At 46.8% G+C, this 19,137-nt stretch overlaps 1 protein-coding gene across 1 annotated transcript; it reads left to right on the forward strand.

The window, feature by feature from the left end:
• Positions 1-499: 499 nt before the first annotated feature.
• LOC309680399 (lamin-B1-like) lies at positions 500-2,104 on the forward strand (the record flags this gene model as incomplete). The annotated part of the gene is given in 4 exon segments (XM_082493986.1): positions 500-706; positions 710-1,082; positions 1,085-1,379; positions 1,381-2,104. Coding segments are annotated over 4 exon segments (1,599 nt in total).
• Positions 2,105-19,137: the final 17,033 nt, after the last annotated feature.

The following is a 19,137-nucleotide window of genomic DNA, read 5'->3' on the forward strand; positions in this document are numbered from 1 at the left end:
GTGATGTATAAAATATCTAGCAATGACAAAGGAAAAAGAGAGGAGTCCTGGGAGCTGGGGGAGGGCAGAGCACCAGCCAATTCCTAAGTTCCAGTACTCTTTATACAGAGCAGTGACTCCAAAGAAAAGAGCATCACACTTTATCCCTGAATGGCTGAAGCAGGGATTAACAAGTAAGGTGGATCCAAAAGCTTGGCAGAGAAAGCACTAATAAAAAAAATTTAAATAGTTCTTGTTCATGTTGCTAATTTTTGGAATAGACGTCAACACTTTCCAGTACCACCTTCTCCATTTTCTGGACAAAAATGGAGCCAACAGGGCACTGAAGCTACTGGCCTGCAGCCCCTCAAGCAGCCAATGAGCTGGGCAATGCCCATAAGTTCCCTAAAGCACCCCAAAATCTGGCTGAAGTGATTCCATGAGTGCAGCCATCACTAAGGAGAGCTCACGCACCGCAGAGCTTCCTGTTCACTGACATAGGCTCTGCAACCGCCTGGTCATGTACATTGTGTACATCGACAAGGTGCGGAGCCTGGAGACGGAAAACAGCGTCCTGCACCAGCAGGTCACCGTGCGAGAGGAGGTGCCCAGCTGCGAGGTCAGCAACCTGAAGGCGGTCTACGAGGCCGAGCTGGCTGATGTCCGCCAGGCACTGGACGACATGGCGCAGGAGCGGGCCATGCTACAGGTAAAGCTGGGCAAGGTCTGAGTTGAGCATGAGCAGCTGCTGGCTAGCTATGCAAAAAGGGAATCTGATCTCCAAGGAGTCCAAGTCAAACTTCAAGGGCATGAAGCAGCCCTCAATTCTAAAGAAGCTGCACTGGCCACAGCCCTCCGTGATAAGAGAAGTCTGGAGGGAGAAATTGAGAATTTAAAAGATCGAATTATGCAGCTTGAGGTTTCTTCAGCTGCTGCCGGAGAACAGCTTGCAAACAAAACTTTACTGAAGGTGGATCTTGAAAACCGTTGTCAGAGTCTCATTGAGGACTTGGAATTCTGTAAAAGCATGTATGAGGAGGAAATCGATGAAGCAAGAAGGAAATATGAAACTCGCTTAGTTGAAGTTGATTCTGGGCATCAAGTTAGTATGAATGTAGACTGGCCCAAGCTCTTTGTGAAATAAGAGAGCAGCATGATGCACAAGTGAAGCTGTACCAAGAAGAGCTTGAACAGACTTACCATGCCAGACTTGAGAATGCTAGACTGTCCTCTGAGATGAGCAATTCTGCAGCCAACTCTGTAAGAGAAGAACTGAATGAAAGTCACATACGACTTGATAATCTGTCTTCCCTTCTCGCCAGCCTTCAGAAAGAGTCTAGAGCATGGCAAGATAGAGTGCAAGAGCTTGAGGAAAGCTTGGCCAAGGAACGGGAAAACTTGCAAAATACTGCCCGAGAAAGAGAAGGAAATGGCAGACGTAAGAAATCTGGATGTTAAACTGGCACTTGATATGGAAATCAAAGCATACCAGAAATTGCTGGAGGGTGAAGAGGAGAGGTTGAAACTTTCTCCAAGCCCATCTTCCCGAGTGACAGTTTCACGGGCTTCATCAAGCCGTAGTGTGTGTACAACCAGAGGGAAGAGGAGGAGGATTGATGTGGAGGAATCCGAAGCCAGCAGTAGTGTTAGCATTTCCCACTCAGCTTCTGCCACTGAAAATGTCACTATTGAGGAGATAGATGTTGATGGAAAATTCATCCACTTGAAGAACACCTCTGAACAGGATCAGCCTATGGGAAGTTGGGAGATGATCCGAAAAATAGGGGACACTTCTGCTAGTTACAGATATACCTCAAGATATATATTAAAGGCAGGCCAAACTGTTACAATCTGGGCTGCAAATGCTGGAGTAACTGCTAACTCTCCCACTGACATCATCTGGAAGTACCAGAATTCTTGGGGCACTAGTAAAGATGTGAAAGTTGCGCTGAAAAATTCTCAAGGAGAGGAGGTTGCTCAAAGAAACACTGTCTTTAAGACAACTGTCCATGAAGGGGAAGAGGAAGAAGTTGAGGAAGAAGTAGCTGAAGCTCTGGAAGAAGGCGGCCTTCACCACCAGCAGGTGAGCACAAGGACATCTAACAGAAGCTGTGTCGTCATGTAAACTTCCAGTCAGCCAGGTTCCTCCTTCCCTACAGAACAGAGCCTTCTCAGAAGCACAATGTATTTTCTATTTTCTGTATGTGAATTTTTAAGCTGCAAGTCTGATGGCCTTAATTTCCTTTGCCACTGAAAAGGAAGTTTTATAAGAAATATCTGTAACTTTCTCGCAGGATGTGAGTTGTTGACTCTGAACAACATACTGTTTGAAAAATATCCCTCTCCCTCAGATTTATATGCCAGTCCTTTTATTGAAACCTTGCTGGAATAGAAATGTTCCACTGTGTTTTGGGGATTGATTTTCTTGGACTACACCACTCTAGACTAGCCAGTTGCTGTTGACCTCTTTATATTTAGGTGCTGTTGAGGAAGGGGAAGGTGTTTTCAATACTACCAACTCTTTTATACTGTAGACATTTTAAATAATAATAATAATAATAATAATAATAATAATAATAATAATAATAATAATAATAACATTAATAATAATAATAATAATAATAATAATAATAATAATAATAATAATAATAATAGAATGGTTTAGGTTGGAAATGACCTGAAAGATCACCGAGTTCCAACCTCCTTGTCCTGGGCAGGGACACCTCCCCCCAGCCCAGGTTGCTCCCAGCCCCGTCCAACCCGGCCTTGAACACCTCCAGGGATGGGGCAGCCACAGTTTCTCTGGGCAACCTGCGCCAGGGGCTCACCACCCTCACAGTGAAAAATTTCTTCCTAATATCTCATCTAAATTTCCCGTCTTCCAGTTTGAAGCCCTTCTTCCTTCTCCTGTTTCCAGTCCTCCCCTTATTTGTCCCAGTCAGGTAAAGGCACCACAGCTGGCTCGGCCACCCCCGCATGCAGCCAGGCCACGAACAGCAGCCTCCCTCAGGGTGGAGGTTGGCAGGCCTACTCACTTGTGAGGGGGTGGCTAGGCCTAAGCACCACGGACTGCCCGCAGTGACCCCAGGCAGGACACGTCAACACTCGGGCACGGCTCTACGGCTCTTCCCCAGAGCCCTTGCGGACCCAAGGCCTGAGGGAGCCGCGGCACAACGCAGGCCTGACCGCCATTCCACTGGCTCGGCACCCCAGCTACAGCACAGTCAAGGCTATAAAACGCAAGGGGCGCTTTTTGGGCTTTTCGAAGCCGGAGAAAGCAACTAGCTCATCCTCGTGTTTGTGCCAGAACCGGCAGCTTGGGGGAGGGCTGGTGACGCGACAGGGGTGCAGCCAGCAGCACGCGTGGCAGTTCTAAAGGACCTGTGGAGGAGCGCAGCGAGCCGGCTTGCTGCGCACTTGGCAAGTGCACGGCCGGAGAGTGGCACCCAGGCGTCCCCTGGGAGCACCACAAAGAGTGGACCCCCTGAGTGGGTGAACTGACCAGGCCAACAGGGTGCTACAGGTTGCACGGAAGGGCGCTGCAACTCTACCAACTCAGCCAGGTAGCCATGGTATCTACCCGGCAGAAGACCATGGCCCCGACAAGCTGCGCACGCACCAGCTCTGATGCTGCTTCGCAGACGGAACTCTCGTGCAAACACGCTGCCACCCGGGTGTCGGGCTGCAGGGTGTGCCCTGCTCTCATGCCCGTGCCGGCTGGCAGCGGTGAGCATACCTGTGGCAGGTGTGCCCAGGTAGAGGAGCTTAGTGATGGAGCTCAGGGGGGAGGTAAGTAGGTTGAGGGTTATGAGGGAATGCAAGAGCGAGATAGACGCCTGGAGTCGTACCCTGTCTCCCGTGACAGAAACCCGGCAGGCAGACAGAGCCCCTCCAACGGAGAACTCCCACTCCTCTCCCCAATGGGCAGAACAGGGTAGCTTGGAGGACAGGGGGCAATGGCGAGGTGTTCCTGCCCGACACAACAGGCGCCCTAGGCACATCTGCCCAACAACTACCACACCTTCCGAAGTCCCACTGCACAACAGATACAGTGTTCTGCAAGGGGAACTGAACAACGGTGGGGATGATAATCCTCCCAGGTTGGAGGTGTCACTGAGGCCTAGTCAGACCACCCCTTGAATCAAAACTGCCTCAGTAAATAACAAAAGGCGGGTCATTGTAATAGGGGACTCAGTTCTGAGGGGGACGGAAGGCCCAATATGTAGACCAGATCCGCTCTATAGGGAGGTTTGCTGCCTCCCTGGGGCCCGGGTTAGCGATGTTAAGAGGAGGCTTCCAACCCTGGTGTGGCAATCAGATTATTATCCCCTTTTAGTTTTTCAGGTAGGCAGTGATGATGTAATGAGAAGAACGCCGAGGGCAACAAAGAAAGATTTCAGGGCCTTCAACTGTTTAAGGGATTGGGAGACCAAGTCTTATTGTCCTCTATCCCTCCAGTTGTGGGGAATGATGAGGGGGCTAACAGGCAGAGCCAGCAGGGCAATGACTGGCTCTGAACTTGGTGCTACCGGCAGGGTTTTGGGTTCTTTGATCATGGCCTGATTTACAGAACACCAGGCCTGCTGGCAGCAGATGGAAAAAGCCTGTCTCGCAGGGGAAAAGTGTTCTTGGAGTAGAGTTAGCAGGGCTCACTGAGAGAGCTTTAAACTACATTCGAAGGGGGATGGGCATGTAGCTGGGCTTGATAGAGAGGCACCTGGGGGCAGTAGCTCAGCACTTGTGGGGCAGAGTGCTAGTATTTTTGAGACTCGGAAGGCCCACCACCCTTCAAGGGCAAAAGCTATACACTTACTGGCCTTTCTGAAATGCCTATATGTTAATGCGTGCAGCATGGGGAACAAAAAAGAGGAGTTAGAGATCTGCATGCGGTTACAGGACCATGATCTCATTGCAATTACTGAGACGTGGTGGGATAGCTCACATGACTGGAACACTGTCATAGAGGTCTATGTTCTCTTTAGGAAAGACAGGCCAGTGAGGCGAGGTGGTGGAGTCACTCTTTATGTAAGAGAGCAACTGGAATGTATTGAGCTCTCCCTGGGGGCAGATGAAGAGCAAGTTGAGAGCTTGTGGGTAAGGATTAAGGGGCAGGGTAACAGCAGGGACACTGTTGTGGGTGTGTGTTACAGGCCACCTGATCAGGATGGGGAAGTTGATGAGGCCTTCTACAGACAGGTGAGAACAGCCTCACAATCGCAGGCCTTGATTCTCATGGGGGACTTCAACTACCCTGATATCTGCTGGGAAGGCCGCACAGCTGGGCATGTACAGTCCAGGAGGTTCCTCCAGTGCATTGATGATAACTTTTTGACTCAGGTGGTGGAGGAGCCCACCAGGAGAGGTGTACTACTGGACCTAGTACTGACAAACAAAGAGGAACTGGTGGAGGATGTTAAGGTTGGGGGCAGACTGAGCTGCAGTGATCGTGAGAAGATAGAATTCAGGATTAAGTGCAGTATACACAAAATTACAAGTAGGGTTGAAACCTTAAACTTCAGGAGGACTAACTTTGATCGCTTCAAGGAATTGCTTGGACAAATCCCATGGGAGAGGGCTCTAGAGGGTAAGGGCGCTCAAGAGAGCTGGCTGATATTTTAGCATCAATTCCTCCAAGCTCAGGATCGGTGCATCCCAAAGAGCAAGAAATCAGGCAAGGGAAGAAAGAGACCTGCATGGCTGAGTAGGGACCTTCTAAAAAAGCTCAGGTGGAAGAAAGGAGTTTACAATACGTGGAAGGGGCTGACCACTTGGGACAAGTATAAGAATGCTGTCAGGGTATGCAGGGATGAAACAAGGAAAGCCAAGGCAGCCTTGGGATTGAACATGGTGAGGGATGTCAAGGCCAATAGGAAGGGTTTCTTTAAGTATACAGGAGACAAAAGGAAAACTAAGGAAAATGTGGGCCCGCTGTTGAACGAGACAAGTGCCGTGGTGACAGATGATGCAGAGAAGGCGGAGTTGCTGAATGCCTTCTTTGCTTCTGTCTTCACTGCTCGGACCAGTCCTTGGGAGTCCCAGACTTTGCGGGTAACAGAGAAAGTCTGGAGGAAGCAAGAATTGCCCTTGGTTGATGAGGAGCAAGTTAGACATCAGTTAGGTAAACTGGTTATCCACAAGTCCATGCAACCTGATGGGATGCAGCCACAAGTGCTGAGGGAGCTGGGGGAAGTCATTGCTGGGCCACTCCATCATCTTTGAAAGGCCCTGGAGAACAGGAGAGGTGCCTGAGGACTGGAGGAAAGCCAATGTCACTCCAGTCTTCAAAAAGGGCAAGAAAGATGACCTGGGAAACTACAGAACGGTCATCTCCATCCCTGGAAAGATGATAGAACAGCTTGTTCTGGATGTCATCTCAAAGCATCTGAAAGAAAAGAAGGTTATCAGAAGTAGTCAACATGGATTCACCAAGGAGAAGTCATGTCTGACTAATCTGACAGCCTTCTATGATGGCGTGACTGGACGGGTGGATGAGGAGGGGAGGGCAGTGGATGTGGTCTACCTTGACTTCAGCAAGGCTTTCCACACCATCTCCCACATCATCCTCACAGAAAAGCTTAGGAAGTGTGGGCTAGATGAACGGACAGTGGGGTGGACAGTGGCTGACAGATAAAGCTCAGAGGGTTGTGGTTAGTGGTGCAGAGTCCAGTTGGAGGTCAGTAACAAGTGGTGTCCCTCAGGGGTCAGTACCGGGTCCAGTCCTGTTCAATATATTCATCAATGACCTGGAAGAAGGGATAGAATGTACCATCAGCAAGTCTGCTGATGACACAAAACTGGGAGGGGTGGCTGACGCGCCAGAAGGCTGAGCCGCCATACAGCGTGACCTGGACAGGCTGGAGAGTTGGGCAGAAAGGAACCTAAAGAAATTCAACAAGGGCAAGTGTAGGGTACTGCATCTGGGGAGGAATAACCCCACGGACCAGTACAGGTTGGGGGCTGACCTGCTGGAGAGCAGCTCTGTGAAAAGGGGCCTGGGAATCCTGGTGGACAACAGGATGACCATGAGCCAGCAATGGGCCCTGGTGGCCAAGAAGGCCAGTGGCATCCTGGGGGGCATCAAGAAGAGTGTGGCCAGCAGGTCGAGGGAGGTCATCCTCCCCCTCTGCTCTGCCTTGGGGAGGCCACATCTGGAGCACTGTGTCCAGTTCTGAGCTCCCCGGGTCAAGAGGGACAGGGAACTGGAGAGGGTCCAGCAAAGGGCTGCAAAGATGATGAGGGGACTGGAGCATCTCTCCGATGAGGAAACGCTGAGGGACGTGGGGCTGTTCAGTCTGGAGAAGAGAAGACTGAGGGGGGATCTTATCAATGCTTATCAGTCCTTAAAGGGAGGGTGCCGGGGGGATGGGGACAGTCTTTATTCAGTGGTGCCCAGTGACAGGATAAGAGGGAACAGGCACAAACTTGAATGCAGGAAGTTTCATCTAAACATGAGGAGGGACTTCTCTTCTGTGAGGGTGGCAGAGCACTGGCACAGGCTGCCCAGAGAAGTTGTGAAGTCTCCCACTCTGGAGCCATTCCAAACCCGCCTGGACGCCATCCTGTGCAACTTGCTGTAGGTGACCCTCCTCTGGCAGGGGGTTGGACTAGATGATCTCCAGACATCCCTTCTAACCCTGACCCTTCTGTGATTCTGTGAACCGTCCCCATAGCCTTTAGCAAAAACGTAAACACCATAGTGTTTGACTGCTTCAATGACTACTTCAGGAGGAGCCAAAACACCTCTAAGAGCTCCCTATTTCTCCCATATGGCTATTGAGAGAACCTAAAATGATAACCATGACTTAAACTTTTAACGTTTAGATATTTAAAATTGCATCACTAATCTCACGCCAACTTTCTGCCCCTGTGTGCACCCAGAAAGAACAACTTAACTTGGAAGACCTATGGCCAATACTCAACCACCAACAGAGAATAATTGTGTAGCCTCAGATGCACAGACAAACAAAAATGAAGAAGCCCTGGAAGTTACAGTGCATTAGCTTCATTCATAATTTGAGTAAAACAAATGAGATCAGTTCTGCAAACAGACCTCTCAGGGTTCCGGGGAGGAAGGCACGTTGCAGACATTAGTCTCTCCATTCCGGTGCCCACAATGCCAGAATGACAATCCTGGGTACAAAAACCTTCTTACAGCATCTCTAGTCCTCTCTACCTTGTGCTGTTGTGTGCTCTCACATCCAGTTTCATCCCCGTAAACACCACCATGACCCACACTGTGATCTATAACCACCACCTCAACATTGACTCACAGATTCCTGCTAGAACCTATATGCAACTACAATGAAATCTTGTTCATCGCCTCTGTGTAACGCAGTGAAGGCACAGCCTTTCTACACATCCATGCAGTGAAAGGTCTCATCAGCTCGATTCTCACAGCCACAGTATGCTTTTGTCTGTGACAAATGCCATCTTGTCACACAGTGTTCTGCTGCTGGCCTGCCACTTGGAGCATCTCGCCTTCCACCTCCTCCCTCTTTATTGCATCAAACAAGAATTGCCTGTCTCTGTTTTCAAGGCTCTTCCCAGCACCCCCCAACCCAACCTGTCACTCCCGCATTTGTTGTTGCAAGGTCAAATTCTGTTTCATGGATTGATCTAAGGAAATCTCTGCTGGTACTTATTGGTGTTACCAAAAAACAAAAAAAAACCCAAAAAAAACCCCCAAACATATATATATCTCCTTCTGCTTCTTGTAATCTGCTCCTTCAAAGGAAAGACAATGATGGAGTTCAGGCTGGGCCATCTGTGAGACATGACTTAAAGACTCAAGGGAAAAAAAGATAGCACAGGCATGCTACAGTGTCAGTTATTTATAGGTAGCCTTCAACAACTAAACCTTATCTCTTGATCAAGATCCTACATAGGAAATACTAAGTACCTACCACTTTCTGGAGAGGTTTAGAGTGGAGGCTATGGAGAATAACATCAAACTTACAGTGGAAAGTTCTGTGTTTAACTACAAAAAAAACCAAGCCTCTATAACCCTGCAAATTGTCTTCTTCAAGAGGAAACCAAAGGCTCAGCCACAGCTTGGTTCAAGAGATCTTTAAATTTCCCTCAGAGCTAAAAAAAGCCACATTCTGCTGTTTGCCAGAGCTATAGGTTTTACCCATGATGTCCCGAGGAAAGCCAGAGCCACACAAATATTTCCACAGCTGCTCGAAATGTTTGCTGGATTATAAGGTCACATATAGGACACATCTTCAGTTCACTCTTAGTAAAGAGCCTCTATGCTGAAAATGAAGAGATTGTACAGAGAATTTTTTTGGCACCAGGGGTCCTCATTTTCACTGACATTCCTCTACCAGCACTGGTATCCGCGGTTATTTGACCTTGTCAACTCCCTTTGGATGGGTGTGAATTCTCCCTCTGGAAGGGCAGCGCCCTCCCTCCATCCCAACCTCGCTGGAAGAGATACCGGGAGTGTTTCTGGTCTGACTAGAGCTTTGCCCTGGGACTGTTCCAGCATCAATCATTTAAGCACTCAACCAACCGAACAGACAAACAAACCCACCCAAAACAAAAACCAAACAAAAAATCCCCAAACACCAAAAGAACTAAGAAAACAGAACCAAGCAAAAAAATCTACACACAGACAAAACCAATGACAAAAATGCTGGTTTCTGCTGAGGAGGACCTATTGTCCTTTCTCTCCCCTTGCACAGATCCACACAGCTGGATCCATGAGCACACTCTGCTCTGCAGGGCCACCCAACACCCCAAAAATGGGAAACCTGCAGAATTTCCTGATAGTCTAAACCAACATGGAAGAAGAATAGTGCTCTGCCCTCGGGCAATGCTTGGGGCTCAGGCAGGTTTTCAGTTAGAAAACAAGGCTCTCAAAGCACAGGCTTCATCTCTGGGCCGCAAAAGTTCTTCCTCTGGGAGAGGAACTGACCCAGATCCACGATTCTGCAGTGAACACCATGTTGTAAGGTGAAGGCGTCACTAGGACAGCGGGATTCGCCTGGTTTAAGTGCGGATGCAGAACTGGCTGTGGGAGCAGCCATTGCACAGCCCAGAGCCACGCAAGGGAACAGCTGCGCTATGAACCACATCGGCTACCCTGTAGCCAGGGGTTAAAGTAGGAATATCACTCTGGTAGTATAAAAAAAAAATGGATTATTCCTTATTAGCCACTTCCCCTCACCCCATGGTTTGGCTGGGGTTTTTTGTTCTTACATTGAGATACCTTCAGCCTTCGGGAAGCTGCCACGCCATATTTGCCCACTCTTTGCAAAGTTGGGTCATGTAAGCTTCCTTCCTCCCATTCCAAGCTCACCACTGTTTCATCGGGCTTGGAGAAAATGTTGCATGAGGCTAAAAAATCCAGTAACAGAATTCTGAAGCCAAGTCAGATGCTAGCTAGTGATAGGTGGCTTGCATGAAGTCATTTGGGGGTTTTACTATTTATCTGGAAGAAGCCAGGACCTCCGCATTTTAATTATCACCACTTTATCAAGCTTCACCTCAACCTACCTGGAAAAACAAGTAATAGAGATGCATAAATATTTGCTGATGAGCAGCATTGAACACCAGGAGGGGCAGAAACAGAGATAAATCAAAGCACGCTCACAAAGGCTGGGATGGCAGCGCTATCGCCTTGATACATTGGTTTAATTTTTGGCATACCTCAAAAGTCTACAGACACGGTGCTTTCCACTCAGCCAACAAAAAGCACTGAGGCTATATTGCTTTTGTCACACTAAAAAAAACAGCACACAGGTGGAAAGAAATATTTCCCGACTCTCATTAAGAGTATCTAGTTCATAGATAAGCATCAAGTCTTGCCTAATCCAGTCTCCTTTCCATTCTCCTATACTATGAAATTGTACAGTCACAGTTCCAAGAAGGAATGTGCTTTGAAGGCTTGAAACGCTCTCCCTTCTAAATAAAAATTGTAGTACTTCAATTTATTTTATTTATTCTTATTTTATGCTAAATGCAAGGTAATGAAAGTATACTGCTCGTCAGTGGGACAGGGAATTTACCATTATCTAATACAACCCGGATACTGCAACAGAGAAACTTAGATCACAGGCACATCCCCACAGCCTAAATGTGCTGCCTTTCTAAAATGCAAAGATTTTTTTAAACACAGAAGTCAGAAAAGCTGAAAATTTAACACGAAGATGGGACTTCCCAATCAGATAACTGATTTGTACTTGGCTATAACAGTTATCTGAGTTTTTTCCACCTGTAGTTGAAAATGTAATTTTCTGAAGATTTTGACTTAGTGCAAAAGTTACAGCTACATGCTGGACTTTAAAATGAAAAATACCATTTCAGATTGTAAAATGAAAGATACCAACTAGTTTCCTAGTTTTGCTGAGTTAGCTTTGTGCCTTGGTTAGGGCTTGAATTGAGTTAAGTATGAATGCTAATTTTTTCTGCCTTAATTCTTAATGGTCTAGCACATCTTCTTTGATGCAATACAAGGATGGAAAGCTATTTTAAGATTGTCCAGGAAAAGTGAAATTGCAGCAGAAGCACTGCAGTACAAGGTTAATATGCACCTACTCCCCCACCTCCCTCCATCTACAGCCACATTGTACCACTACAGACCACATTGTACTAGGGAATGAACCTGCCCGGGACCAACAAAGCAGGGCCACTTTGTAGGTTGTGCAGAGAAAGCGGGTTTGGGCAACAAAGGGTTCACGGAAGCCTTGTTCCCTTTATTGCAACCCTTGTGAGATTTAAGGTCAAAGAGACCCTTGGTGAACTTTTGAGGAATTTAAATCCACTTTTCACAATCTAAATTTTTTAGCCTTTTGGTTCTAATGTACCTATTTTCCACCAAGAAAACCCACCTTCCTTCAGAATTGAGATTCCTCTCCAATTGGACATGCTGAGTAAAAATCTGAGCTAAGACAAATCGTTGCAAAAACTCCTGGAGGTTTCAATGCAACTGTGATTTTACCCTCACTTTGTTTTTTCTTTTTTTTTTTTAAATAAAATAAAATAGGGCAATGAAGATGGTGAAGGGTCTTGAGAATAAGTCTCATGAGGAGTGGCTGAGGGACTTGGGGTTGTTTAGTCTAAAGAAAAGGCAGCTGAGGGGAGACCTTATTGCTCTCTACAACTACCTGAAAGGAGGGTGTAGAGAGGTGAGCGTTGGTCTCTTCTCACGTTACAACCGATAGGACAAGAGGAAATGGCATCAAGTTGCATCAGGGGAGGTTGAGGTTAGACATTAGGAAGAACTTCTACACTGAAAGGGTTATCAAAGACTGGCACAGGCTGCCCAGGGAAGTGGTGGAATCACCATCCTCAGATATATTTAAAACCTGTCTAGATACGGTGTTCAGGCCTATGGCTCTGGTTTTCAGAAGCCAAAGAGCACGTGCAGCTCTGAGCATTACGGACAAAATGGTGCTGATGAACCATGACCCAGTATGTCACCTCCTGGGGCCTTACAGGGTCCACGGAGCTGCTGGGACTAAATATCAATAAAACTTACTTCAGATGAAGTTGGTAAATCAAAATCTATCGGAGAGTCCTGATATCTGGCGAATGTCAATGTGACATTTCCATAAAGTCACATTTTAAAGTGGATTTATCTGTTAAGCAGACAAGATCCAGCTTGTTCCTGAGCATATCTATGATGCACAGCAGGATAACGTGAAGAGAAAAACTAAGGATGGGTGAAAATGTGGGAGAACTGTTTCTGAAACAGTCATTGTCCTTTAGACATTAGACAATGTCTGAGCTCATATGAAGTACTTTGCGCTATAAATAACATGTAATAGTATCAACACAGACAAAGCTGGATTTAAAAGTCAAAACAGGTGGAACACAATTCACACATCACTGGCAAAATCTACACAAAAAACATCACACAAAAATACACCATTCTTTAGTAGCATAAAAACATGCATAAAAAGCAACTAAAAATTTGCTTCAGTCTATCTGTTGCTTGCTTCTTCAGATGGTTTTAGCTTTTTGGTAGAATTTTGTCCTGACTTTAACAGCTTTCGACCCGTGGGTCAGGAAGCAACGAGGATTCGTGGGTTGTGAAAGAAAAGCAAGTTTAGGGGCATATCCTTTGCAGAGGGTCCACGCCTCTATTGGAAAATTCATGCAGGGGGGAGTGTCTTAAAACAAAAAAAAATATGGAAAGCCGCTGTTTTAAAGAAAAAAGTCATACTCTCTGAGCGTTCATCTAGTAGGAGAAACTCCATGAAAAGGTTTGTGTTATTAATTTGCTGAACTTTCTATTAAACAAGATGCAACACAAACCACAGACGAGGTACAACACTGAAATAAAATTCTCATTAAAAATGCCAAACCAACAGGATTGGGAAAGGTGTTATTAAACTACCATCAGGTCCAGCCTCTGACATCCACATTGACACTGAGTATCACTTTGCTATCGAATCATTTCATTCATCTTACTGAAGAACTTAGGCCCTTCATGGAGAAAGGTATCAGCCGACACACACAAACCCCTTTATCACCTTGAGATTTCCACACAGCTATTTTTCTTCCACCTTTCTTCCCAGGTCCTCGCTCTCTCCGCAAGCCCCCACAGACGGAGAGACAAGTGCAAGGCATGGACTCCTCCTGTACAGGCTCGAAGTGCCCCAGACCCGTGCCAGGGCGCCTGCTGGTCTCCACGCTACGCTCTGAAGTGGCCACAAAGCCCGGTGCGTGTACCGCACTGGCCTTTTCATCGCCAACATTTACCATGGCTGCTGTGACTCATAGGGAGGTTTGACTCGCTCGCTGTCGGTACGACTGAATTGGCACGGCATAGGCAGTTTGCCAGTCGGCAAGAAAAATACTCAACAAAGATGCCCTTGTGTCAATACAGTGTATTTACTTAGCCCCTTTCTATTTATAATCTTTGCTCTGAATGAAATAGCCAGTTTACAACCTCCAGGGTATTCTTCGGTGCCTATAAAAGATATTTTGGGATGAGAATTCAGATGCGCAGAGATAACAGCCCCTCAGGCCCGTGATTCCCCCTGTCATTTACTCTTTTGGGAGTCAAAGACTACAATCTGATTTATGTTGCAAGTCACCTTCTTTGATTTCTCCCAAAATTGATTTTTAAAAGGTGTCCCTATGCACCTCTTGGGATTAGACTCTCACTTTTCTATACCCCATGCCTGATAGTAACCACCTGGAAAGAGCCATTCTATACCTCCCCAATTTAATTTTTTTAATTTTAATTTTTATTTAGTTATTTGTTCATTTCTAAAAATTTATTTATTTTTATAATTTATGAACTTAACAAGTCACCATGTCTAATTTTAAAGGTTTGGAAAACTGAGCACAACATGGACATCTGAAGGGATCACATTCTTACACTGCCCCAAATCAACTGAGTTGATCCAGTATTTAGGAAATTCTGAATGAGTTTGAGGAGCACAAGAAACCAATGGTCCTAGAATAGTGAAAAACATACAGAATTTTGTATATCCATCAATGTTATTACAGGAAAAAAAAGAAAACCCAACATAGACTTCAAATTTGAAATACGCAAATGTTTTATGATCCCATTTGAAAATTCAGTTCATGCAACTTTGAATGTGGCTGAAACATTTTATAACTGTCCTGTCCAGATAAGAAAACACAAAAGAGCACAAAGTGTTTCATGAAGCAGCACGAAATAAAGTTATGAGGAGCTCAAACAAGTTCCTAAATTTCTATAATTATTCTTATGACATTGCACTCACTGAATACAATTGCTTCAGCTCACCATAGTCCCCTGAGAGTTAGAGACCTAGTCCAGCCCAAGCATCTGGGCTCCCCTCATGGTCCATGGAGAGACACAGCACCCCAAGGAATACTTTTCTTCTCTGAGAGACATTTACTTGCAATAAATTGTCCTCCATTTACTTGCAATAAATTGTGCCACCATCCCACTGATGGCAATGATGGCATCAAGGTGACCAGCAGAGACAGCAGCTTCGCCTTATGCCTGAATTCAGGGGAATGAACCTTCTTCCAAAGGTGATATTCTCTTCAGTTCCTCAACCACCAGTTTTCCAGATTTATAATTGCTAAGTTAAAAATAAAAAGTCTGTACCATGCTCAGAGCTTGCCCTTGTTTCAGATCCCTGAAAAAAAAGTCCTGTGGAAGAACAACTCCAGACACCAGTATGTGATGGCATCCACCCAGCTGGAAAGCAGCTCTGTGGAAAAGGACCTCGGGGTCCTGGTGGACACCAGGTTGAACATGAGGCAGCAATGTGCCCTTGCTACAAAGGTGGCAAATGATGTCCTGGGCTGCATGACCCAAAGTATTGCCAGAGGGGATCCTCCCCCCCTGCTCAGTGCTGGTGAGGCCACACTTGGAGTACTGGGACCAGTGCTGAGCTCCTCACTACACAGGAGACATGGACAGAGTGGGTAGAGTCCAATGAAGGGCCACAGGGTCTGGAGCATCTCTTGTATGAGGAAAGGCTGAGAGGGCTCGGGGGGATCATATTAATATCTGTAAACACCTGAAGGCAGGGTGCAAAGAGGACAGATCCAGGCTCTTTCCAGTGGTGCCCAGTGACGGGACCAGCAGCCATGGGCACAAACTGAGACATAGGAGGGTCCATCTGAACATCAGGAAACACTGTCTTTACTGTGAGGGTGACCGAGCACTGGCACACGTTGCCCAGGGAGGTCGGGGAGTGCCCTCCTTGAAGATATGCAAAAAACATCCAGACATGGTCCTGGGCAACTGGCTCTGGGTGGCACTGCTTGAGCAGGGGGTTGGACCAGATAACCTCCAAGGGTTGGACCAGATGACCTCCAAGAGTCCCTTCCAACCTCAACCTGTCTGCAATTCTGTGATCCCGTTTGAGTCACTGTTACAGCACAGTGACACAAGTGAAAAGTGGTCACATTTTGGTTTATTTTAATCAAGGTACAAAGCACCATCATCTCTCCTTTATGGCACTGCACTCTTATGTCTCTTCCTTCCCCCTGAATTATAGTTTTGGCTTTGAAATTCAGGACAACACAAAAGCTGCTGCTTCGCCAAGTTGGTGAGTTGATGCCATTGACACTGAATGCTCCCAGTGACACCCAGCAAAGGTGACAGCTGCTGGTCTGCAGCTGGGACAGCATCTGCAGGGTTCAGGGGGCTGCTAGGTTTATTCTTACCGTCGAAAAATTTGTCTTACCCATCAGTATCAGTGGAGTGCTGCAGTCCCTCAGACAGGGCTGTGATGCTTATCATACCTGAGCCACCCTTTTCTCCCACCCATGTATCTGTTGACTAAGAGTGATTAGTGCGAATCAGCTAAGAGTTAGATCCAATAAAGGAATTAAGATGAGATCCAAAATAGTACACAATTACCTAAAGTGCAGTGTAGGAGGGTTTTAAGGTGAAATTCAGGAAAACAATACAAAATTCATGTTTTAGACAGAAGACGATGGTTATTTCTAGAAAAAATATCCCTGGGCAGCAGTTAAGGCCAAGACAGAGCTGTCAGTCAGCAAAACCTGCAGCATGGGAACCAGAGGGCACTCCAAAACAGGAGATTGGTTTAAAACAGAGAAAATAAAGTATTTATTGGCACAGCAGGGAGTGAGTCTCCAAAGCCTGCCACATAGGAGGCTGCTGTGGCAGCTGAGACCAGCAGGTTCAAAACAGGATTAGACAAAATTTGCGAGCCAGAAGCAAATGGCAAAGTCGATAAACGGGGATGTCCCCCCGTCACCCCCTCAGACCCCTGGTGTGACAGCCACCAGTGCTGACGAGGTCGGAGCAGAAGGGACCTCAGCTAGCCGTTGGGCTGGTGTGCTCCCCCAGGACAGCATCTCCTGTTGGAGGTGCTCACCTCAGCTATGTGCAAGAGTAGAGTAGTAATAAAGTAAATAAAGTAAACAGGTTGCCCACGGAAGTTGTGGAAGCTCCATCCCTGGAGGTGTTCAAGGCCAGGTTGGACGGGGCTTGGAGCAACCTGGGCTGGTGGGAGGTGTCCCTGCCCAGAGCAGGGGGGTGGAACTGGATGATCTTCAAGGTCCCTTCCAACCTAAACCATTCTATGATTCTGTGATGATTCTATGAAAGCAAGAGTAGAGTAGTAGTAAATAGTACAGTAGTTATAAAGAGTAAAATTTTTATTGCTTTCTATAGGAGAGAAAGTGATTTTCAAAGTGAATTAGATGGTGAACCTGTCTCCAAATGACACAACTGGGATGAGTCTGGGATCACAGTGCTACCAATGACATGCCAGTGACAACAGCGCAAACCAGGAGCGCAGCTCTTTCAGCCCCACGCCGAGAGATCACTCATCGCCCTTGGTACGTTATCAGAGGATCTCTTTAAAATAAGAATTTTCAAAGTGTTGCCAAGCCACCGGGACGTGCACAATGCGGCACACGCAGCACGGCTGCACCGGGCCCCGAGCGATCGCTGCTCCCTCCTGCCCCGAGAACCCATGCAGAGGGAGATGGAGCATCTCAGATCCGCCGACCAGCTGAGCCCGGCATATGGGCTCCCGGAGCCGCAGCGGATGCCAGTGCCACGCAGGGAGCGTGAGACGGGCAAAGAAAAGCCCGAGTCTCCCAAACACCACGGGAAGCTCGACAGACCTGGAGCCCTGCCCGGGGCTCTGGGGCAGCGCTGCGATGCGGATAAAAAAATACCAGCAGCACATGAGACCAGCCCAGAAAAATGCAAAAAATTGGATATTTTAAAGGATTTTCATCTTAATAACTAGCTGACTGCTTCCAAGTATTCCAAGATGCTGCAGGATAGCCTATAGATATATAATCCTCCAGAAAAACCTCTGGAAAAAAATTCCCTTGTCAGAGCACCCCAATTTTTCCCCCAAATCTGTCACGCCTGGCCCCCCAAAACAGGATCACAGCAAACCAATCAGTGACCATAATTACTCTGGTTTCATCTTTAATCGGGCGCTTCCCAGGGAAGCCGTAGCCCTATGGGGGTTTGAGCAAACTTTGTCCGGATAACCTGGGCTGGTGGGAGGTGTCCCTGCCCATGGTAGGGGGGTTGGAACTAGATGATCTTTAAGATCCCATCCAACCCAAACCATCCTGTGATTCTATGAAAACCTGTTTTCAAGCCTTTCCTTAAAGCAAAGTCAGACTGGTTTGTAACCAACAACAACTTTTGTGAACAGATCTTGGGAGGAACAAATAAATTATTTGAGAGAGGACTTGAACAGATAATCCATGTGTCTGTAAAACAGACATAAAAGTCATGTTTCTGAGAACAATTCAAACTGTGTTGACGACCATAGCAAGGTCCACCAAGCATTACCATGAAGAAATCAGTAAGTTGCCTGCAGAAAGAGTACATAGAGAGAACATTTCTCTCTTAAGTTGGAGGAACAGCTTCTCTGTTCAATACCTTAAGAAAGTAGAGCCAGGACAAATTTCAGACTCAGCACCGTCCTGTCAGGCACTGCACTATCCTTTGTGATAATTAAAATAATTCTTACCAGAAAGATGATAAACAGAAATAATCACATGCAGAAATATGAATTTTTAAAGAAAGTTCAGTGCTGTCAGGCAATTCCCACTTTTTCTTCAAATTCCCTATGAAAACTTATTTTCCCCGTACAGTGTCACAGGGGTAATCCAGCACTGATAATCAAAATATGTGTGACCTGCATGTGTCCTATGTTGCTCTTAAAACTGTTTTTTTCTTTTGTTTTTAGCTTATAGTCCGCAGATCCATGAGATACATTGACTTACTGTGGGGATGCCCCTGAGAAGTAGCAAAGGGAAGCGAGCCCATTGCTGATGGTGGGTTTCAATGTCAGACACCTGCTCCCCCAGGGAAAGGTTTTGGCGATTTCCAAATGGAAAAACATTGAAAACATTACTGCCATCGGGAATTACCTACAGCATCCCCCTGCTAGCACGCTCCCTCTCCCCTGCCCTGAAAGCCCTGGGCTCTGCTCTCCTGAAGAGGACAGATTCCTGGAGGGAATCTGGACTGATTTCCCAAGCATTTATCTCCACAGACCACATGGGCTCGGTGACACAGGAGCATTTAATATTAGGAAAGAAGAATCAGAGAAACCCCAATGAGCTCACACAGGCGGTTCCTGCCTCTCCCAGCTGCCTGGGGCCAGCCCAGCTCTGGGGGAAGAACCAGGCGATAAATACAGAGTTTATCCTGCCCGGCCTTGCACAAACCCAAATTCTTCCCTTTGC

The sequence above is a fragment of the Vanellus vanellus genome (genome assembly GCF_965231255.1).
Source record: "Vanellus vanellus genome assembly, chromosome: 22".
Lineage (NCBI taxonomy): Eukaryota > Metazoa > Chordata > Aves > Charadriiformes > Charadriidae > Vanellus > Vanellus vanellus.